The sequence below is a fragment of the Ammospiza caudacuta genome, chromosome 2, assembly GCF_027887145.1.
Source record: "Ammospiza caudacuta isolate bAmmCau1 chromosome 2, bAmmCau1.pri, whole genome shotgun sequence".
NCBI classification, from domain to species: domain Eukaryota; kingdom Metazoa; phylum Chordata; class Aves; order Passeriformes; family Passerellidae; genus Ammospiza; species Ammospiza caudacuta.
Genome location: NC_080594.1, coordinates 81,804,399 through 81,829,209, shown reverse-complemented (window position 1 = coordinate 81,829,209; position 24,811 = coordinate 81,804,399). Strand labels below are relative to the sequence as shown.

General features: G+C 40.7%; 1 protein-coding gene across 1 annotated transcript in view; it reads right to left on the bottom strand.

The window, feature by feature from the left end:
• The window catches only part of CLYBL (citramalyl-CoA lyase), a 165,279-nt gene that overhangs the window by 61,070 nt on the left and 79,398 nt on the right, over window positions 1–24,811 (bottom strand). The window contains exon 2 of the mRNA XM_058825595.1: window positions 16,463–16,652. Coding sequence (XP_058681578.1) covers window positions 16,463–16,652 — 190 coding nt within the window. The remainder of the gene's footprint in view (window positions 1–16,462; window positions 16,653–24,811) is intronic.

Genomic DNA, 24,811 nt, shown 5'->3' with positions numbered 1-24,811 from the left:
ATGGGAGTAATCTCATTACCAGAGGTGATAACCATTGCACCCCTGATGGAAATGCATAATTACTGAAAACAGCTAATCAACTGCAAGAGCAGCAGGGTAGCCAGAAGCTCCTATCTAAACCATCTACTGTGCTTAACCCAGTTGAGCTGCTCCTCCTCCTCTATCACCTTCTACAAAAGGATCAGTAAAACATGCTGCACATACAGACCCTCACATGTGGGTCAGCCCAGCTGAGTGATACAGTGCTTTGAATTTTTACTTGCAAATAAAACATGCATCAGTGAAGTCTCTGACTTAATTCTACAAAATGCTCAAGCACGCCACACTTGCAGCTGCTCATTTCATAGCTACATCTCTAGATGAACAGAATTTGGAATAACAGCCTAATATCCGACTTCTGTTGAAAAAAAGTTGACAGCAAGCTTCTTGCCTTTAATCTCTGACTTTGAGAAATCTTGCCTTTAATTTGCTAACAATATATTTGGCTATGGACAGTAAGAGGTGATAATTCTCAGACTAACGGTAAGGGAAATTGACCTGTTAATGGGATCTGAAGAACACTTGCTCAGCCTCATTGATGGTGAAACTGGTAATAACCAGCTGCTGCATTCAGCAGCTGCAAGCACATAGTTTTTCAATTTTTCTGACCCTTTCAGTCTCTATCCAGGCCCTTCCAACAAAAAGAAGAACTGGCTTGAATTGTTTATTGAACTGCAACAGGTGAGGGAAGAGTACAGAGGGAGGGAGAAAATATCTTTTGGCAGTTAAAAGTAAAATGCATAATTTTCTAGTTACAATTAGAAAAGCAGTAAAAACTGCACGAATTGTTTCAAGGTCTTTAAACAGGACAAGCTGCTCATGGAGCTGGCAGGCTATTAGGAAAACACAGAAATGAAAATTTCCCTGCTAGTATAGTGATGGTATCAGTTTCATGTCTGTTGAGGATCTGATTTCTTGATGATGTCAGTAAAAAATCATAGACCAAAATGTACAATCTGTCCCTGGAGCACAGATATAAATCCAGGTCTGTCTTCTCATGTTTCATGTCCTGACCACTAAGCTAGAAAGTCAGCTTCAGGCCTAGATTTGGTCTGTGGCCCAGTTAATATCTACTTATTTAAAGCAAGGTGGAGGATGTCTCTGCCACAGGGGTGCATACATACACATGGAGCACCAGAGTTTTATTTAGCAAGCAGAGTGCTGCTGTCATCACTCCAGATAAGGACAAATAGGCCTGTGCTCCTGGCTTCCTGGACAAGTTTTCTAACCACTAGGAAAATCATGCAATCACACATCTGTTTCAGGAAGGAAAGGAGACCACTTCATCCATCTGCCTCCTCAAAGCAGGGTTATCTACCACTCTACCCGAGGCTGATAAGGGCCTTACCCAGCCAGGGCTTGGATACCCCCATGGAGCAAGGACAGACCAGTGCTCTGAGCAGCCTCTTCCAATGGCTGACCACCTGCATGGCAAAGACTTTATTCCCTTTGTCTCCAGTCAGCATCTTCCTTCAGGCAGGCTGTGGCTGTTGATTGCAGCCAGCCTTTGGCCTTCCTCATTCTGTGCTTACATATCCAGGTAATATTTCTGCATTCCTCCTTGGGAGCCCATTCCTGCATCCATTTCCTATATTCTTCCTTTTTGTGTTTGAGTTAAATCAAGAGTTTCCTTTGCAACAAGCTGGCTGTCTGCCATGCCTGCCTGTTCTTCCACCCTTCAGATGATTTTTTTTGTATTTTGTGCAGATTGTCACTGCAGTCTGACTAGCCCTTATGAGCTCCCTTGCCTCCAGGGGAAGCTTAATGTGGAATTGGTTCTGTCTACAGCTGAAGTCTTGTGTCCTTGCCTTCATCACTGCCTTCAGGATCATAAACTCCAGCATCTGACAGCTCCTGCAGCCAAAACTGCTATTGACTGACAGTTCATTTTCATTCAGGATTCCAGCAAAGCATCTCCCCTAGTTAGTTGCTTGGCACTTCCACCAAAAATTTGTCTTTCTTGCATTCCAGAAATCTAAGTGTCTTGTGACCCATCACGTGCTCCTGTCAGTAGATTCTAGCATGGTCAAAGATCTCCATGAGAGTCAGAAAGAATTTGAGATATTCCCTTCAATTGTTTAAAGAAATATTTGTCCACAGTCTCTCCTTGATCAGAGGAGACATTCCTGTATTCTGGCTTCCCCTCTGACCCTGATCCATCAGTTTTCAGTAAGCCTTTTACTGATGCCACCATGGACTTGACCATTATTTCCTCTTTTCTAGCCTAGCCATCTTAAAATAAAAAAGCCACGGCTTGTGTGCTTTGCATGTGTCTCGTGTCAGTCTGCTAGGCAAATTTTGGTTGCTCAAGTGCCTCAGACAGAAAATATTTGTCTGATAACCTTGGCATGAAAGAGACAACAAGCCACCACAAGAACACAGAAATATTGCTAGTAGGCACAAAAGCAAACTTTCAAGCACTTAAGAGTACATTCAGGGATATGTCTAGCAATAGCACTCTTGAATGCAGCTATCTAAAGTTAACTCAAGGCAACTATAACATGTTCCAGTGCTAAGGATGCTTCAAAATACCTGAAATTGTGAAGCTGCATGATGAAGTAAGAGTAAAGTCTATTGTTCATGATATCTATTGATTCAACCTGGGTAAAGAAGAAGACAGGACAAAACAAGCTGACATCATGATTTCATGATAATTACTCAGCACTGGTGAAGCTGCTCCTGAAATGCAATCTCCAGCTTTGGCCACTGACTTTGAGAGAGGTGTTGAGAGACTGTGGAGGGCAGTCAAGATGTGAGAAAGCTTTTGACACTGCTGCATAAAGCAACATCAAAGGGAATGTGCTAATGCGACAAATGATCCCAAATGGAAGTTCTAGTTTCCCCTGCCAGATACATTCATCAGTAAAACAAAAAAAAGTCACAATTCTATAAATGCTCTGCTTCACTCAAGGAATTGAGCTTGATAGCCATAGCAGATTTACAACACATTCTAAGTTTCCTAAGCACTTATGGAGTTCAGGGTGCCACTTGTCTGGCTGACAAGGTGGGAACTTCTTTCATGTAGCTTGCCCATTTAAAAGGTAGCACAAGCTCTCTTCTCTTGGACAGTGAGAGTAAAAAAAGGGCTTATGGGCAGCCCAGTGTGAAACCCCAGGCAAGACTTCATTGAGCTGAGAGGCTGATGCTTTGTTCCACTGTTCCTCAGCAGCACCTCATTTGCTTCCCTAGCATTTCCTCACACCCTGCCTCCCACTCACCAGCTCTTGGACCACACTGGAAAAGAGCCTCCTTACTTCCAGCTACAGTGGACACAACAAGCTCATAGATGTTGCCTCTGCCATTATCTGAAGTGCCCACTACTACTCGTTAAATATGCAGAACATACATCATCATCGTCATCGTCATCATCATCATCATCATAATTTATCATCTTTTTTTTTTTTTTTTTTTACCTTAGTCTGCCTTCCAAGACTATATGGCTTTGACAGGTGAGACTTGTGGCTCTGTTCACCACTAGCAGCACAATGAAATCCCAGAGATTCCATGGCAAAAAACAAAAAACAAAAAACAACCCCCACAAAAACAAACAAACAAACAAACACACAAAAGTGTGTGGGGGGGAGATCTCTGAGAGCCCTTGTTTATGGCAAAGAGCTGCTGCTTTTCCTGCAGGAAACATCACCCCCATGAAGGCACAAGCCATGCAAGGTTTTGCTATGTAGCACCACACCTCAGTGAATGTAGGTGGATGTAGGAAGAGGTGATGTCTGATGACCAAGAATGGGAATTGCTGTCAGAGGTTAGAAGCCAGTTGCTCTTTCTGCTAGTTTCTGTCAATTCACATCAAGCACTACCCAGAGGTTGCTCAGTGCATGAATCACCTCTAGCTACAAAATAAAGCATATGTGTGCAGAGCTGCTTGTAACAGCCTCAAGCACTGAGAACCACAACCCACCTTCACATTTCTGGGCATTTCTTTTTCTCCTCAGTACCTCCACAGTACCTCATGGATGATAAGCAAATTTGAAAACATGAAGCCAGATTCTGAGGTCAGGTGCCCTGGCTGGCAATGTTCAGGGGATGTTGCTGTTTTCCACATGTTGGTCCTGAAGGAGCTTCTACAAAGCATCTACTCCAGGAAAATACATACTCAGATCCAAGAGTGCTGGGTGGCAGAGCCAAGCATCCTTCATCCCTCCCTCCCGATTCAATAACTTTTTTCACAGCCAGGCAGCAGCCAGTCACAGCAGGTGTAGGATCATATGGAGGAAGGGTGTTCTGCTCAGTAACCCCATTGCCCCCTTGCATCTCCATCTCTCTCTTCCAGAGACTGAAGGCAGATGATGAATATCCAGTCAGGTGATGTGGCTACAACTCCCTGGTCATATAGCATAATCTTTCTTTATTTCCACATAATCTTTCTTTATTTCTCACTTGACAACTGCTTCCATATGGAAAATGAAGAGCTAAGCCTTTTGACCCAAACTGAGGAGATAGACAAACATTTTAAAAACAACCTGTCTTAAGGGCCAAGTGTATATACCTTCCAACTCTGACAGCAAACCTGGAAACAAAATGCCATAGCACTGTTCATTACTTAAGGGGGAAGGAAAGGCAGATCTTTTATCAAGGACCATGTGCTCCTGGGAGACATGAAGTTTGTGCCTTTCCTGATGTGAGAAATCACAGGCACGTTGTATGCCCACTTCTCTCAACACTGTCAGCACCTCAGACCTCTGTGGCAGTGGCTACAAGATCCCTGTGTGCTTTAAAGCATCAGGCTTATGGTCTGTTGCCCATGGAATAAAGGAACACATTTGGAGGACAGATTTTTGAAAAAGAGCCACAACAGAGGGTGAACTGCTATTTCCCATTTCTAGTAGGGTTCATAATCATTGGTGCAAAATGCATACAATAGAGTATAAATCTTGGTCCTGTTGTAAAATCTGTACTGGGCCAGCAACACTGAATATGATGTTGCAAAATCTAGAAGAAATTGTTTGTCATGTTTTTGTGACTGGTAGCTTTATTAAGTGGATTCTTCTTAGCCCTCCACACAGAAGATTACTAATTTAATTATTTCAATGCTGCAACTGTGATTAGGTAAAGACTTGGATTCTAACCACAGAACATTTAAAATAATTTACAGGGGATGCATAATTCACAATTTTAAGCGATAAAAGTTTTGTTCTGCAACCATGATGTGGACAAAGATTTTTAAATTGAAATATGACACGGTACATACCCTTACAGCTTTTCAGTTTATGTATTTCAGGACAAGAAAGTTCATTCTCCCACTCATCCCCTGTTCCACTGCCTGCAGCAGCTGTCCCAGAACTGTTCTTCAAAGTGTGTAAGGAGAACTCCATCAGAGTCTCTGTGGAACAGCTTGGTGGGCCTTTCAGTAAAGCAATGAGTGTTTCTTCTGCACTGCTGTCAGTCTTCCTACAGCTGGAATGCAGAGGCAGCCTTCCAGGACAGGAGAAGGTCTCTGTGGCTGTCCCATGCTCATTTGGAAAACTGAGAATTAGCCACAAGGCATGTACAAATCAATGTGTGGGTTATATATGAATTATCAATTGTGGTATCTCTTCCTACTCAGTGTATTTCCTTTGTATTTGAGGCAGAACATGACCACTCCCAGATTTCACCTCATGCATATTTCACTCCATTTTCCCCTCCTGCACTATTTGTGCCATTTATCTTGTCCTATATTCACTTTCTTTTTTTTCCTACTTTTGGGAAAACATCTAATATCCCTGTAGCATTAGTTTTTCTTTGTTAATGTCAAAAAATGTTAATCCGTGAAGACTTGCTTCCTAGATAATGTTAATTCAGCTGCCAGTTTTATAATAGGATTATGCTTTCCAGGATTTAAAAATCCCACTTGTTAGCTACAAAACAGACTTCTACTAACAGCTATAAAATCTAATTTAATCCCTATTGGCATTAACTAAATAGCTGAGGTATAATTTCTGTCTAGCTGCACTTAACACCCTGCTATTGCCATAAATATATAAAATTCCCTTTGAAGTTATAAAAGAAAATGTTTGGTAGGATAAACAGGGTCTCGTGAGTCCAATCATATGTTATCTCCAAGGCATAACAAATGTTGTTTACATATTGTAAGGATTTTGTGGACAGCGTATTTAAATAGATTCATCCATGTTTACATGTATTAATTTGCCCTTTTTCTCAAGAAAATGCATACTAAATTATGATCTATAAATATTCTATTTAAAAATAATTCGTTAATGAGTGGAAGATTTGGTCTGTGTGGAATCAAAGCTTAAAATGTAACCAAATAACCTGACTAAGCTGGAAGAAAATACCAATTTGTTCCACATATCCCCTTTTAATGCACAATTATATTGTGAAACCTTAGAAGATAAAGTTATCTCAAGTCTGGCATAGGAGCAGCTATTTTAAGGCAATCTAGCAAGAGGCTGTAACAAGTTAGGAGGAAAGAATGAGCAAGTCATGGTTTATAATCATCCTAAAATGAACAGCCAGGATCTTTATAACCATTTGCTCCCAAATGAGGAACAACACAAGGATTTATGGTCTTCTGGAGCTCAGTGATCAAAATAAAGAAAAGTATTTATAATTATTTTCTCCCAGTCTTGAAATAACTGGTAAGTACATTGTTCTGGAGAGGATAGCCCTACTGCACTGCAGTGAAAGAAGGATAGCAAAAGAGCCATTACAGAGACCCACAGCAGGCAGCACTGTGTTATGCAGGAGTTAAAGCAGCAATCTCAGAGCAACCAAGCTGTCTTAAAGATAGAAATTGTTAGTCAGACTCAGAAAACACGAGAATTTCATTTATGCTTTCAAAAAGATGCAAAGTGCTGATCAGACTCCACAGTCAGCTTATCAATTTCCTTATTGATAGACAAAAAGGCAGTTTATTTTGTGATATTACAGACAAAAAGAAAGATGAACAACCTCAGCAAAGCAGCTGAAATTAACATCCAAATCTGTGGCAGGCTGGATTTGCAGACATGTACACTTGTTTTTGGAGAGTTATACACTATGCTTTGGACAGCACATTTAGGTATGCTAACAACTGCACATGCTCCATACAGCTATAAAAAACACTGTCAAAACAGCAACTTTTCAAATGCAGCTGGATGTTTTGACTTACTCATAATAATAATAAAACTAGCAAGTTTTTCACTTCTTTGTAAAAGAATTTCTTGCTTGGACCCCAAATTCTGGGCACGGCAATGTGTGACCTAAGGATGCATTAAGAGCTTTCATGCCCTTGGAGCCTGCTGCATACTGTGGAGGCTGCAGAGCTGTGCAGGTTTAGATGGGAATAAAAAAATGCATATAGTTCCTAATGCTCCATCCCCATTTGTTATGGCTTTTACAGCAGGGACTAGAAAAATTGCAATACTTGCATTTTGTGTTCTATTCTGTATGTGAGTGCACATTAGATTTGTGGCTCTGGATGCCCTCCACTGTCAGTGAGCCAGAGATTTTGGGTATCAGCTTGTTCCATGAAAGTATATTCTTTTGGTGTGTAAAGCAGAGCTTCACAATCTTTCACAATTTGGAGAAGAAAGTTATTCACAGAATATGTAAAAACCAGGGCTTTAGGAAATCATAATCCATGTGTTTTGTCTTCTGTTCAACAGAGATAAATTGCTCCACTCTAAGTTAAAGGGATGTCATGGCATGGGTTTGATTCATGGTGGAAATAAATGGCTGGTTTTAGACAGTTCTCTGCTTATTTCACAACTAGCACAGTTCACATGTCTTCAATTCAATATTTGCTGGTGTATAGGAGGAAGAAGCTCAAATTCCCTAAGGGCTTAAGTCTGAGTTACTCATTTAGACACAAATGTCCTTAATTCATGAAATGTGAAATGTTATCTGAATAAGGACAGAGAACCCATAGCACTGACAGTATTGTGGACTCCTGGTCATACAGTGGAAGGAAATGAGGCTTTTGCATAGGTACTGGTGGTTTAGTTCCCACCACTAGGATCCTTTTATCTGGCTCCAGAAGAATAGTGGATGAACCCAACGATACAGATGTTAAACTTCATGTCTTTTTGGGTATCTTGGCAGCTAACACCTGCCAATATTCCCAAGCCTAGCCGTGACAACACACACCTTCACTTTCATCTGCAACTTCCATGTGTATGGTTATGCTGTTTCTCCATCTGACATAAAAAATTCTTTTCTCTTACCCAGCATCTCACCACATTTACTTGTGTTGCTACCTAATAACACTACTAAACCCCAGGTGAACAGGTATTGTTTAAACAGTCTGGAAAATAAACCACAGATTTCCCCATAATCTTCTGAGTATCTCTCAGGTTCTTCTCTTCAGTGGGACAGGTCCAGCTTTGATGGCACCAATGCACTGGGAAAAGTACCATGCATTTCCACCTTTCCTTCCCTACCTATCTTGCCCAAATCAGACCACAGGGCCCCCGTACCACTACCTGTGACCGTAGAGATACCTTGCAGACAACTTTACCAAAGAGTGCAAGGGCTGTATTCTCTGTGTGTCCTACCACTGTCTGGTCCATGTCCCTTTTGATGAGGGTCTCTAGGTTCCCTCACGCTTCACTTGCCACTCTGTTTTAGAAGTGTGGGCCTTGCAATGAGGAAGAACAAGCAGGGTGGACTACTGGCTATGAAAGCACAATGAAATCTGAAGTTCAAGACTAGGCTCAAGATTAATTGCAATAGAAACTTGGATACACAAACACATTCCAATGCCTGCTCATTTCCAACAAAAAAAAAGCAAAGGAGCAAATGGTGTTAAGTGCTGAGTACCCCTGAGACTGAGAGAGGAGCAGTACCTTTATCATTTTCTCACCCCATTGGAGCACTGACAACACAACACAATGCATGGCTTTGCATACAAAAAAAGTGCCCAGATTTGATCCCACAGAGTGTTTCTCAGCTACCCATGTAAACTGAACTTTTTAGTATTACCTTGGTTTTCTGCAGCACACTTGGAACTCAACAGCTCCCTTCTAACTAAATGATAGGTGCTCAATGGCTGGGTAGGCAGGTCCTTCCTGCTACAGGAACAGATGAAATATTGAAATTTGGTCCAGAAATGTGTAGCAACCCATTCAAGTCCTGCAGTTAGCCTTTCGTACCCAGGTATGCTGATGTGCCTGCAGACAGTGGACTACACACAAAAGTGAAGGACTGTGACTTACAAGTCCATACAAATATTAACTGTACGTTTTAAAATATTTTCCTAGGTCTATTAATGTATTCCTGTCTGAAATCCCCATTAATACTGAGCCAAGACATTTTCCCTAAGTTTCTAGACACCATTCTGTCAGCAGTAATGGTTACATCAGTACATGTCCAAGTCAAACTTAATTGGATACATCTGAATCAGTGGAAAAGAAATAACTGGCAATTCAAAGGCTCTGCTCGAAGAGAAATAGGCATTACTGAGCTCATTAAGAAGAAAATTGCTGAATATTGCGATCTCCTTATGAATCCTCAAATCTTTATGTAAGGAAGATGATTGGCTTATAGAGTAAAACAATAGGAACAAAAACTTTTATTGTCACAGTCAGTACTCAGGAGTGGCAGTTCTTCCAGGACCATGGTGGGATTAATGAGGAAATGAAAACACTTTACAACTTTCATAAAAATGTATATTCATCAGAACTCTTCAAGGATCAAAAAGGCCTTGCAGAGTTTCACCATACAGTTCAGCTCCCCTACAATAAACCAGAGAGACTTTTGGACTCCCCAATTCCTACAGAAGAAATTTCCCATGCTACTCAGACTTTTAATAATGGCAAGCCAGTAGGGAAAGCAGCATTCCCATTTTAATTTTGTGCATCTTTTGAAAAGAAGTCACCCTACTATGCGCCTGTGTACATTTAATCATTCTCTACACACTTTATCAGCAAGCCTTCTCCCTGTAGGAGGAATACAATTAGGTACAGTACTAATTTATTATAAATAAAGCAAAGACCTGGTAAAATAACCTAGTTATCAATGTTTCATGCAACTGTGCCTATGAAGTACTAGCTAACAGTCTCACTATGAGCCTAGAGAAATACCTGCAGCATTGATAAATCCTAACCAACATGGCTTTATTAAAAAAAAAAAAAAAAGAGAGATTATCATCATATAATACAGGAAAACTGTTGGGTTTAATTGAAGTAACTAGAGATTTATGGAAACCAACTGGAGCTTTCTTCCACTAATACTATAAAATCCTTCAATAACATCAATAAGGAAATGCATCTCAACAAAGAAAGCCTCACATTTTTTTTGTATACCATGCTGGCCCATTTTATGTATTTATCTCCACCCCCGAATTTAGTTGAAGTGTTGTTTTATATGCAAGAGCCTCTTGTCATCAATGATAAGGACTAAAAAGGTCAGAAGGTCTCAGATTAAGGGGAAAATGGTAGGCAAGGATGCCCTCTCTCTGGAGTGCTGTTTGTTCTGACTCCAGGATGAGATCACTAGAGAGATGGAGAAGGCATTCTCACAGGGAGAAATCTCCATAAAATCAGCATGTTTGTGGATGATCTGCTCTTCACTGTAATGAACTAAGAGTCATCTCTTACATATGTGTTATTCATAATGGAACACTTTGAAAAGTGGCCAGGCTTTAATCCTATTTTTAAAAACAGACAATTCAAAAGAATTAACTGATTTTTCCTTCCCTCATGACACTGCACAATGAGTTTTAAGTGGCTCCATGATGTTAGGTAGGAACACATTTATGCTATGATTCTAAGAGGACATGCTTTGGATTAGTAAAATAGGTCCTTCCCTGGACCTCCTCTTAACACAACCAAATTTCCCCTCACTGCTGAGGAAACTGGGGAGAACAGGAGAGACTCGGGAGCCACGACTTCCTCTCTCAAGGAAAAGATATGGGGAAAGGACAAAGCTGAGGCTTTCTCTTCCCCAGCTTCTCTTGCTTAAGTGCTGGAGGAGAGAGCAACATTTTTCTAAAAAAGACAAAGTGGCATAATGATGATTCACATTAAATGAAGCTTAGGTGATTAAACTCTAATCAGTCTGACATAATTCTACAGTGAAGCCCTGAATATCAATAATTTTTTATTGGATGAATGAGCTCCATATAGTTCCCGAGAATCAACAATAAAATTTCCTGTATTCAAGTATTTTATGTCAGAGGAGTGCACAGACATTTCTCAGCCATATGTACACTCCAAGGGATTGCTTTTACACCTCTGGTACAAAAAAAAACATGAGCAGAGGGAACATGGGGCTTTGTTTTGATTCTTAATTATAACACTGGCATTCCCCATGGAAAGAAAAGGCCAAATCCTATCACTTTCAAAATTTGCCTGAGAGAATTTTCAAAGGTCATCTTTGGCAGGAGGGACTGTGCCCTGCCTGGCCTGATGGCACACTGAAGGAAGCTGCAGAGTGCACTGTATTATCCCAGTTTTTCAAAACCACCCTGCAGACCACAAACAAGATAAAGCCACAAATAGCATTGATTTGGAGACATTAAAATTCTCCAAAACTCTTGCCAAGGACTCAGAAAGATATATAAAGGCTATAGTAGCACCCCCAACTGTTCTCTTGCTTGGCTGACCCGGCAGCTAACACCTCCCAGATTCTCTGAAGAACAGCACCACCAAGACATGATCCTGCTGGAAAAAAGACAGTTCTAGAAAACTCTCTTGTAGGGGTGGTAATTTTACATAACCCATGGGAACTAACTACAAAATCTCAGCTCACTGTGACCTTGGAAAATGAATGCACTGACATGGAAATCTTCCTTACTTCAACAGGAGAACTTTTCCACATGATAATAGATCCACCTGACCTACAAGCACAGTGAGTGATGCAGCTCTACAGAGGAAAGCTACAGCAGGGACTGCTGGCTTGGCTGAGCGCCCTCGAGACAGCTCAGCTCCTACACAGAGATCTTTCATAAGATGCAATTCAGCTTGCTGGCTTATATGATTCATACAAGCATATCAATGCAGCCATTTTTAAAACCTTTTCATTTTTAGAATCAAAATGAAAGCATATTCAGACCTTTTCCTGTGAAGAGCTGAAATAGATACAAGCTATTTTTGTCTCTAAGAGTGTGATGCATTTGTGATATATCAACACTACAATCTGTATTATTTCTAATTTTATAGTTTTAGAATTTTTATTTGGACTGTACACTTTAAAATATCACCAAGCTCATAATTCTTACTAATTTCTTTAAAATGCACATCAGTGGCAAAGAAATCATATCTTTGTCTGTGAATAGTACCTCAGGGAAGGTAACTTCCTTTTACTAATATTCAATTGTTCCCACAACCAAAACTTAAATCTCTGTTGTAGAAATACCCAAAGTCTTACAGAGTCAGAAACCTTGAGAGGCAACTGACAGTCTACATCATATGGCACTATGCATCTGAACCTGTAAAAACAGCACGTGGATCCCCAACCAGGATTAGAGAACAGCATGACATGGAGGGTATGTTCAGCAAGACTGATGCTGTCTCTGTAAAATATATTTTCAGCAACATCAGCATATCTCTCTATCACCTTTCCTATTCTGAATTTTTGAAGCCCTCCTACTGCTCTGCCTGGTCCCAAAGGTGTTGCAAAAGCCCCTGTGCTACTCATACCAGGATCAGGTGTAACCCTACCTTCAGGGTTAGTACTCAGCATACTATAACAACTTTGCTTATTAGCCATTTCTTCCCACTGGTTTTCCTCAGAAAATTCATTGAAATATTTTCTCCTTGTGAATGCTGTGAGGTTTTCTGTGTTTTTCTGATTTAGTCAAAATATCAGATTCAATAAGATTCAAAAGAAGGGGAAAGAGCTGACGCCTGAAGTTATGGTCAATGCTGTAGTTCTTGAAGGTAAGAAATGCAGGCACCAAAATGGTAAAGGAGATTAGGGTATGGGTAGGGCTTCCCCCCTTCTGGTGCTCTCTGACAGCCATTAGAAAACATAATTGTGGGGGTAAGGCACAGGGAAGGAAGTCTTTCAAAACTTCATTGAGAGAAAATACTGCATAGAAAATAGTTAAATATTTTTATTTTCTGGCCTCAGCTTCAAGAGCTTCTACTGCAACCAAATGCAGTTTTACAAATGTTATCAGTTTCAGTAACAGGAAGCTCATCTTCCTCGTTTCCTTCTGAATGAACAAGCGAATAGGCCTGCTGACATGCCAGTTTATCGATCTGTCAAATTTTAACTTAATCCTAATATAAACCACACAGCATCTTGTTAAAATAGACCCATTAGATGTGGTTCAAGCTTGCTGCTTGGACTTCCTGCAAATGAGGATCTGTAGACAGGCAGGTTTGGCCCAAGGCACTGTGAACCTTCAGTCAGGTCCTGGTTTTCCCCAAATTCAAAAATTCTGTAGCAATTTGAAGGAAGTCCATATGTAGCATTTTAAGTATTATAAGACACAGCAATAAATAGTCAAATTCATCAGTACTATTTGAGAAGAATGAATAAAGGACAGACTCAGCATTGCTGTGTTTCCTAGTGGGTTTTTTCCCCTCAGCTTGAAATGACCCATTTGCAATGGGCCACTGAACACTGTACTTCAATGCACGTTCTTGACATATCTTTCACACAAAGTCTCCAAACACCTCATAAACATTAATAAATTAAGCTGCAAGAGCAATAAGAATTTCAGCTTCACATTCATAGAACCTATGACTCAAACTCTTCCTGAGTATCTGTGGCAGATCTAAAAATTAAATTTAAACTTCCAATCACTTTGAATTAGGCTTCTCTACTAAATCATGCAATCACAGAGTCTAATTCAGGTTGGGAGAGATCTCAGGAGACCACCTCAAAGCAGCACTAAGTACTGCTCTACACCAGGCCAATCACAGCTTCATCCAGCCAAGGCTCCTCAGGGAAGGAGGATACACCACCAATGGACAATTTCTTCCAGCCTCTGACCACCTGCGTGGGCAAAACATTTTCCCTTGTCTCCAGTCAGCATCTCCCCTCATGCAACCTGTACCCAATTTTTTCCTTTTTTCATTTCTGAGCTTCTCTGAGAAGAGTCTGGCTCTGCACTCATTCAGCTCCCCTCAGGAAGCAAACTGTCCATCAAGACCCAACTCAGCCATCTCATCTCCAGGATGAAGAAACTCAACCCCTCAGCCTCTCCTCCTGTGCCATGATCATCCTGATGGCCCTTCATGGGCTCCTTGCTGTTGGTCAGCCTCTCTCTTGTCCTGGGATCCACAGCTTGGCACAGGGACTCCTCACAGAGACTGTCAGAATCAAGTGCAGGGGATGGAGCCCTTCCTTGGACCTGCTGGGTGCAGCTGGGCCAGCACGGCCCTGGGGATGGTTGGTGCTGCAAGGACACACCAGTGACCATGTGCAGCTTGTTGTGCAACTGCACCAGGGCCTTCTGGACAGAGGTGCCTTTCTCCAGGCTTCAGGAACATCCCCCAGCCTTGATCTTTCAGGGATGACAGACAGCAGCCTCATGATGACACACGACAGCTCCCTGAGAGGCCTCCAGTGTGTCCTGTCTGGTCCCACACACCAGCTTATTTACATAGACCCTAACTCCATCCTCCCCTACTGTGGCTGCTCCTTCCCTCCCCAGAGTTTTGCTTCCAGGCATGGGACTGGGCAGACTCTGACAGTAAAGCCTGCAGTTTCATGGAGCAGCGCATCCATTTGACTGGTTTTCATTCTCATTTTTCCTGCTGATACACTTGAGGTAGCCATTTTTGCTGTCCTGCTCATCCCTCACCAGTTTTGATTCCAGACAAGCTCTGAACTTCCTCATTCTGCTCCTACAAGCCTGGACCACACTTTATGTTATTTCTTGGTAGCTTGTCCCCACTTCTACCTCCTGTCTGCTTTCTTTTTGCGTTTAAGCTGAGGCAGGGGCTCATCTGTCATCTCAAGTTTTCATTACCAATTTTCCCCCTAATTTCCTTGAAATCTTATACCCAGTGGCACAACTTCACTTTAACAGAGCTAGAATTTTACCACCCTTGAGAAATTGCTACTGTCAACTTTGTTGTCTTGATCATAAAATTTTGTTTTTCTGTCATTTTTTATTACAAATAAATGCTTATGCTATAAATTATTTGATATAATTAAGCTGCACCTAAAAATACTTCAGTTTTATACACAACTACATCTTGTATCACACAGCAGCAGCCTCTGAAAGGTGATGAAACAATACTAATTCACTGTGACAGGATATATAATCCTAGTCTTTCAACACTGAATTTTAGCAACCGAAAAATGCTTTCCAGTCATCTCCAGCAGCACACAGAAACATCCAGCAATGCTACTTTCACTTTTCAGAATTAAAACAGGTACATGCAAACTCTGTAAAATTTTTCCTTTCCAACATACCTGTAAAGAGCGGAAGGTTGAAGAAAGCACTATCCAACAGTGCTTCTGGAAAGCATTAACTCACAAGAAAAAGAAAATAATAAAACTTCGTCCACATTTTGAAAGGAAATGGGAAAATTTTCAAGTCTGTTTTCCTAACTTTCTGGACAAGATACTTATACTCAAACCCTAAACACTGCTTGCTGTAGTCTGAAGCATGGAGACACAGTTAGGAAAACCAACAAATATGAAAATAATGTGACAGCAAACTTACATTCCTGTTGAGAAATAGCTTTTGTTAGGAAACATTTGCACCAATTTCTCGTATACATTGTTTAAGATGGCTGACTTGGCAGTTAATTTTAAAGTTGGACTCAGTGATCTTAAAGGTTTTTTCCAATAATTCTGCGGTTCTAAGACGTGGAACATACTGAAATGGTTACTTCCATATGTTTAAAAAAGAAATTGTTTGCAAGCAAAACTGAATGCATGCTAGAGCATTCTCTCTTTTTCCACAGTTTAATGTTAACAACAACTTGGCATAGGTACTTGACATATACACATCAATCTCCCACTTTGCTCTCCATCCCCATTCCAAACACTGATAATACTTGGGATCGAACTTCTGGTTCCTTGAGAAACATCCTTTACAGCATTTCCCCCAAAATTTCAGGAAGTATATATTTCCAAACACGCCAAGGCTCATGCACCAAACAGACTCATGCTGTTTTGCTCACAATCTGAAGATACTTTTATTTCAATAACAAACTGCCCACCTGGTGATTCTGAACTAATGCTTCCTTTTCCACTTCTTTTCTTACACTGTTTCTTCCTCTTCCCTAAGAAATGTGTTGCAATAATAACAACATCTCCCACTCCTCTGTGATGACAGCTTATGCCCAGTTCTGTATTCCTGCAAAACTCCCTCCCTGCTTACTCACACGGGATCTCTTTGAGTTCTGAGTAACCAGATTTTTCCAACACCCTCACAAAGCCTATCACTGTGACATTACTCTGTATATCTTAAGAGTTATATTTGTCTTTCTGGTTGTCACTTCCCCAAGGCAAAGGCAATGTTTTTCCACAAGTTCTCTTTAGTGCTGATTATATCACACAGATAATTTTTAATTACCTTTCTGTTCAGAGCCACACCATCTTCACAGTCCAACACTGCACAATCTACATTTAGTGATGGGATTTTTCTTATCTTCTTTTCATCATCCGCAGGTACATAGAGCACAGCCCGTCTGGGAACATATTTGTGCGATGATGTAAAGCGATAACTGAGCTTAGGAACACCAGCTGGCTGAAGAGAATCCACCCTGTAAAGGATATTGTTGAAATTAGACTATTGGCAGCAATGCTGTAAATCATACTTGACTGTATTTTAAAAGCAAAACGTTCCTACCTAAATAGTGGCTGGGTTTGGGCTACTTACATATTTTTTCCCTTCAGAAGAGACAAGTTAGGGACATATCAGTATTACAGTTAATTACAATATAAAACTCCAAAACCACTGTGTTCAATAGAAGTTGCAAACTTAATCATAATTGATGACCTGCCAGGGCTGAGGTTTATGCAGCTTTAATTACACTGCCTATTCTGGGTGCTACAGCAAGTATGAAATACAGAAGGGTGGTGGTTGGTTTTTTTTCCTTGTCATAGGACTCCTCTGTAGGATGCAGACTGTGCTGGGAATGGATCAGGACTGCTTTGGGGAGGAGCTGCTATCTGCTACATTTCCTCCAGGAGCTGGATGCCATGCTGTGAATGATGCAGGGATGCTGGTTAAAACAAACACAGGTTTGTGAAGTTCATTTTGCAACCTTAGCATTATATCAACAAATGTATTTGCATGCAAATTTTAAATAAGCAAGATGGATGGAGGGGGAAATGAAGAAAAAAGAATTAAAACCCCAGGTAGTGTGGAACCTTGCTACTCTCTTCAGACCTTCACGTCCACAGCACAGACTTCCAGTGGCAGAGCTCACAAACCCAGCAGCATCAGCAGCAGGGTTTTTGGCTGTGGAGTCTTTTTAAATTTGTAAATGCTTTGTGCACCACACTTCAGTGCAGGTGTGAGCCTTTGGTGCCACACGGCCTGAGAGGATAACATCCCTGTGGCCCGTAGGTGTGAGCTCTGGGGTGGTCTCCACCACATGCTGATATTCCTGGTGAGGCCCAGCTAACCTGCTCCAGGCAGGAGCTGGGTTACTGCACTTGGAGGCTGCCAAAGGAGGCTGCTCTTCAGTCCTGTGGGGAGCTTGCTTTGCTCCATAATTACGAGCACAGAAATAAATTATAGAGAGTGCCACTGTGTTTCTTGGCCTTCCAAAAAAATCCCCTTGCCTGCTCCTGTTCCTCCCCACTGCATGCTGTACCCCCAGGCCTATTCTGCTACATCAAAGATGAGGACAAAATAATACAATTTACCTTCATACTAAGCACAAGGCACTTACACCACAAAATAATCCTACCATATAACACCATTATGCATTATCATGTATATTATTCAGCACTTTGAATAATGCAAAGCTTTCCTAGCACCATGCTGAACATGTCATTATCACATCATGTCAGGGACCCATGCATTTTCCTGTGCCCCTCTTAATAATGCTTCCCAAGTTGCTAGACTTGGATGACACATGGCTACACACATATGTGGGTTTTCTTCAAAGCAAACACAACTAACACTCTCAAATGCCTGGAAATGAGTTCAGTCAATCTAAATCAGAGCCAGTGTGGCATGTCACTGACAGACCACTGTAATACTTGCCTTTCTAAGCTGAATCTGTTGAAGAACCCTCTCTTCCCCTAGAGTGTGCACCCTTAAAGCTGAATGTAAGAGTTGGGTTAAAAATATGAAAAAAGCTTTTATCACATTTTAACTCAGTAAACTAAATTTTAAAAGGAAAGGATTCCATCATCTCATCTGCTGCATCTCTGCATATCCTGTGTGGATCCATTTTAAGAGCCTACAAAAACCACTGCTGGGCTCTTCTTTGCAACATGCCTGGTAATGCTTAACTCAGTTTAAGAAATGGGACAGCTTGGCAGTTAAATAGACATTATTCTATTAAAAGTGTCAATGTTACCCTTGTTAATAACAGCAACAGCTTCAAGACTCAGGTGTAGGAGGTCCTATCAGCACCTGGAGACATGCAACTGAGATCCACTGAGCCCTCCAAAGTGCTCTCTTTGCCTCTTTCACAAGCTGCTTCACGTTCCCTGCTTCAGGCTGAAGTGGGGATGGTAATAGAACTTGTGGCAACTCAAGTGGCTGCTAGACAAATCCACTTAATCGCATTTTCCTGCAGTAGTACACTTTGGGAGAGCAAGGACAGGGTGGAGAGTGGTTTATCTCAAATGGAAAGAGGAGGATCTTTTTTCAGTGTGACACAGAGGTCAGTAAAGAAGTCTGCAGTCCTTCCCATAACATATATGAGGGAACAAAAGTGATTAGTTTCTATTCTCTTTCTCTGATGGCTTCAGCCTTGTGGTTCCCAAGGGCACAAAGGAGCCAAAGAGCTCAGCCCATTAATAGTTAACTCCAGCCTGGAGCCAGGCAGCCCCTGAAGCACCCTTAATGACTGCCTCTCACCAGCCTCCAACCTGCCAGAAACCTGATAGACATGGCGAACACCATAATCTCAGAGCATGCTGAGATGAGATGTATCTTCTGTCACACATGTTTCCCAGGATTTCTTCTGGGCTGTCATCAAACCAAGGGCTGTTTGACCAGCCGTTTTCCCTCTCACTGCTGCAAGCCCCCTGAAGGCAGCCCGGCTCTGCATACCACACACAATGGCCTGCAGTGTTGTGTAGGTGAAAGCACCATTACCTGCAGACCAGATTTAGTCAGGTGTCACCAGCCAGGTCTATGAACATGTGTTTAGATGGAGGAGCAGTATAGCTTCCTCAGCAGACCACCTGACTCCACAGAAGTGATAGACTTAATCTGTTAAAAAGCCATCATTAATAGGCTTAATGCTGGAAATGCTACTGCCTGGCGACTATTGCCGTCTCTCCCTCAGCTAAACAACTTTGTAACCACATGGGCTCAAACAACATGTTTCTCAGGACATGAATTATTATAAAAAATACACTGTCAATGTGTCAAATTATTAGTTTTATGGGATATCTTAGCAAGTTGAAGAAAAAATAATTTTTTCAAAAAGTATGGCCAGGAAAAAAATATATACAGCAGGAGATGGTGTCAGTGGACCAACACAGAATCCTTCTCCTTTCAAAACTAAGAGCTCTAGAAATATTCGTATAAAATAAGAGTTCTCAAAATCAACATCATACCTCTCTTTAGGTATGACAGCAGTAAATGGCATCAATGCTAATTCTTTGACATATATTCTTTAATCATCACCGTGCATTTTGCTTGCAAAGTCATATTTTATGTTCTACAATAAAAAAGCAGAGGAACACATGGATTAATTAATAGATCCATTTGTCTATAGACTTATTTTAAACAGTGGCAAGGCTTGTGGTGCTCTGTATATGAGCAGTTAGCAACTCTGGTAGGAAACACTCCCCTGATTATCTTGACTTCTGTTATGTTGATAGAATGAAAAAATCCCCAGCAGTTGCTTTTTTAGGACAAAAAAACCACACAGCACTGCAGTCTCGATTATACTGTTAACCCTGTGCCATAAAGAGGAGGAAAATCTTACATATGTTTCCTGGCTCCAAGTATTTTAATGATTCAAACTAAGCTTGACTATGCTTTAAACTAAACACATGGACAAAAGCCAAGTGAATTTGCTAAGACAATGTTTCTTCCTTTAAGCACTGTAAGTTAAAACAAGGACTAGGCTATTGGGTAACGCTCATTAAATTGTTTTACAGCAGCATATTTTCATTCGTAGCATCTGGCAGCATGCTGAGTGCTCTTGGGTCTTGGAAATAAAACTAAATTTCTTCAGCAAACATAACACTCTACTAAAGTCTTCATCAAATATGTAAAAGTAGCTGGCAAGTTAAAGTTTCTCACGGTCCTTTGAGAACCATTCCACCCAAGAGTGAATGGTTCATCCTCAGGAAGGAGAAAAGAAAACCTATTTGACTACTAAGAGACACTGCAGTTTGCAATGGCAGCCATACAGCGTGACTGTGAACAGTGAAATTACCCCAAATTATGCAAATTTCCCTGCTGTAAACTGCATTTCCACATTCCAGAATTGCTCATACACATACTTAAATGCACACACCTGTGCAGTGACACTGGAGCCAACAACATATAGCTCACAAAGTAAAGTACTCACACAAGTGATTTCCAGCACTTTAACCTGTGCCTCTGTTCCCTGTTTATTTGCTAAATCAAATCCCCCTGGAAGATCTGCCAAACACATAGAAAAATTTTCATTGTTCAGTAGGCCAAATCTTTCCTTCTACAATCTTTGGCATAGTGTAGGCAAAGTGTTTGAAAAGAGCATTTTTAGACACTTCACTAAAACTATTAAAAAATCTGGATAATTTCCACATGTATTTTTGACCTCTGTGCATGTAACTGCACACCATGATATCTGTGGAGCTGTGGAAGAAAGACAGAAGTGATCCAAGACCCACAACCCCCCCCGAAAAAGACCCAGCTAATGCAGGAAAACGTTGTACAAATTATTTCTGCAATATGTGCAAAAAAACCCCACTCCAGCGAAAATGTAATGGTTTTCCTGCGTTGAATTTACTGGGGAGTAGCACACCAGCGCACACAAATAATCCACCAAAACAAAGGAAACTTCTATGGAATTACAAAGCCCCACAATTTGCATAGTAATTCTTTCTAATTAAAAAAAGAAGATACAAGTTGTTTGTTATAAACATCAGCAGGCCCTGTGCAAATACGGAGGGCTCGCAGCCGCGCTGTTTGTCGAATCAAAGCGACTCGCTGGAGAGTTTTATTGGTACAGCTGCGGCGCATGCATTTTATCACACATGCTAATAATCCTGGTTATGGCACTAACATTTTAATCATTTGTTCTCTGGGCTTGTTTCTCAAACAATTAGCACTAATGAATGGCCAAAATACCTCGGATCATATATGTCTAATTGCAGTCAAGAGCGGTTATTGTCCGCATGTACATTTCAATTCACCTCTGGGGATAATGTTTGTTAATTGTATTTCTTTATATAGCAAGTGAAAAAAGGCTGTTCACTCAAAAAGGGACTAAGTGTTCTCTTCTTTCCCTTTGTTCCCACAAGAAGCTAAAGTCACTTCAAGAGGCACTTAATCCCATCATCCATGGTTACAATTGCCTTACAGCATCAATCAAAAAGAATCTGAAGTAAAATGATGCAGCTATATTGTGTAATTAAAAGCAATTCAGGTAGTTATTACTTGGGGCATTTTCCAGGTCCAAATACTTAAAATGGCACTGCAGGGATTCTAAATACTGTAGTGTTTTAAATTTGGTGAACTACAATATCTCACAGAGAAAGGGAAGGAATATGCAAAAAAAAATCTCCTAGTGTGTATTGTAAAGTGAAAGAAAAGAGGAGGAACAGCTAATGTTTGAAGTGACAAAATCTACAAGTCTCCATATAAAAGGGAAATAAAAATATCAAGAAGAGAGAAAAGGGGAGAAAAAAGAAAAGGACAGCAGTTTTCAAGGAAAAGAAATTCCTCGTAATTGTTAAAAAGTTAACATGTGAAAAAATGCTAACATTTCCTCGAATGGAAAACAAAAGCTCATGTCACAAGCTTTACCATCAGAATACAGGTCTCCAAAATCTTAGTGCTCTCCTAGTGGAAATAAATCTGGGTAAAGCAAGCAGCTCTTCCTTAGGGAAAGAAAAAAAAAGGAAAAAAAAAAAAGAAAAACAGGTTAAAAGTGAAGAGCTATTATATTTACTTTTGAATAAAATGTAAGGGAAGGAACTTTACGTAACAACTGCCGCTAACCCTGATCCAATTATGCTGAAATTAAAACTGAGAGGTTATCAACATACCAAACACTCAGCTTTACATTTTGATTTCTTCCTTTGTTCCAGACTCAGTACGGTCATTTCCCTGACCCTCAAAAAACTAATTAAGAAACCCCCCCAAACCTAAGCCCTTTCCAGGGCAGGCAGAAGCCACCAGCTCTCATGGTTTGAGATCTCTTTGCAAGCAGTTTTCTTTACTAGGAGAAGCTTTGTCTGATTTTAAACTTCCCACCATAAGGCTGATACTATGTCTCATAGACGTAAGGTGAAGATTAATTCCCCTGAAACTGATGGAAGACATAAAGGTATAAAATTGGCCTCCCAAAAGTGAAGAAAGTGAAAGAATAAGCCCTAGCACTTCCTCAACATCCTAAGGGAGACAGGCGGTCTGCACCCAGCTGCGGGGACTGAGAGTGGTGAGCTGAAGAAGCGCTCACAAAAACTCAGCGAATTAAGAAATTTAACCCCCGTAACAACCAGCTTTGGATATCAAAAGGGACAGATTGGAGGGGGTTGCTCCTGAGAGCACTTGCCTGCTGGAAAGACTGTAGCAGGAAGAAATGAAAAGGGGGCTTCCAAGTGACCTTTCACAAGCACTCACTCCAACTGATCAGGACACATTGCATTAGAGCCAAAAAACAGAGAGCTGAACCAAATGGGGAAGGAGAGCCCCAATGATCAAAAAAAAAAAAAAAATGACACAGGGAAGTGTGAGTGGAAATGAAAACTAAGCACCAAATCCAAAGATGCTGGTAAGTAATTTTAGGAAAAATATGTGTCTTTGTCTGCTATTTAAAAATTTTCCCTATCTCCAGTAAATCATGTAAGTCACATAACTGGGCTCCAGAGAAAAGATTAATACAAGAAAAGATGAATATAAACCAGGAACTTACTGGCAAAAGCTTAAAATCATGGATCCCTAAGCCATAAAATGATAAAAGGCTATCATAGGTTAAATAGTTAACCAAACTTTCTCCTCCCACCAGCACTAAAAGTAAAAAAAAAAAAAAAAAAAAAAAAAAAACCTTTTATTTACCCCACCATGTTCTTTCAACTACATTTGACCCTGTTGTTTTGGTTCACTCTGAGCTCCATCATGCCTTAAATTGCTTTGACTGAAGATCAGGCATTTTTTTCTTCTCAATTCAAAATGGCCAAATTAGACAACGAGGATAAAAATAAAAGGACCACTGGCTTCTCATATTACTAACGTGTCCTGTTTTCAGGGCAGCAAAAATAGCTTGTTTGTGAGGAAGAGGAGAGTGCTACCGTTCTTTGACTTAAGAAGTGAATTTTAAAAGAGATTTAAATAATGGCTCAGGGTGACAAGGGCTGCTGCTTCCTACTAATGGCAACAGGCTGCTCCTCTCGGGCAGCCTGTGTGTGTGTGTGTTTGCTATCATCCAAGGTTAATTGGTGTCCTGTCTTGGGGAGCTTTAGCATATGTGACATACAGTTGAGGCTTTGCTCCCTTCCTTACAGTGTGGATAACCCTGAATCACTCGTCATGCCCATAAAGTATTCTCAAGCCAAGCTGTACCTCACTTTGCTTTTACCATTGACAAAGTATCTGGCTTCTTGGGATGCTTTCTGATGCTTAAGCAGACCCACAGCACTGCAGGGCAATGGAAAAGCACTCTGTCTGTCTGTAGCATATTCACATTGCCACAAAGGAACTTGCAGTTAGGATAACAGTTAATTTCTCTGTCTTCCTAAATATAAAGATATAGAAATAAATGCCAAGTATGGACAGTTTTAAAGAAAATTTTAAGTGTTTTAATTTACTTAACTAATTCAGTTTCTAAGTTGCATTTTTAAAATCTACAACACTGTAAATAGATATTGCAAAATTTTGTCTAGCTGCATGTTTTTTTAAGCAAAACTCTTGCATTACATTTTTTAAACAGAATTGCAACTTGCAGCTGCAACAGAAATTTGCAACACATTTTAAATAACAAAAACATCCCACAATAAAGATGAAGATCCAATACCAAAATTGAGAGATTTAGAAAAAAATATACACATAAATTTGCCTTTTTAAGGTATGCATTGAGAAGTAAGAAGATATTGCTTTTAGATATGTGATGCTGATGTATGATTTGCTTTGATTTACTTGGGTTTGGGTTTTGGTACAGACAAATATGCACCAAGTGTTATCAGAGCTGTATGGCACAAAGGGAAAAACATGCCTTTGGAGGTTAAGAATCTTCCAGTTCAGGGGGAGGACCACATATAACCAAAAAGCTGTCCTGGAACATCCCACGCCAAATCTGTCTTAGGAAGTGAATACATAAAACCCACAAATCTGCAATGGTTGCCCTTTTATACAGTCAGACCCATCCTGGTGGCCTCTGCAGAAAAGCTGAACTTTGAAGGGATTCTTTATGTCACTGCAAAACCACTCTTGGCTCTTCCAGTTCTCCCCTCCATCTTACCATCAGGTACTTACTTCCCCTGCTCCTAAATCTGCCGCAGCCCTTTCACACACTGACTTTGCACCCACCCATCTCAGTGCACAGGCACCAAAATTGGTAACGATGTTTGGGCA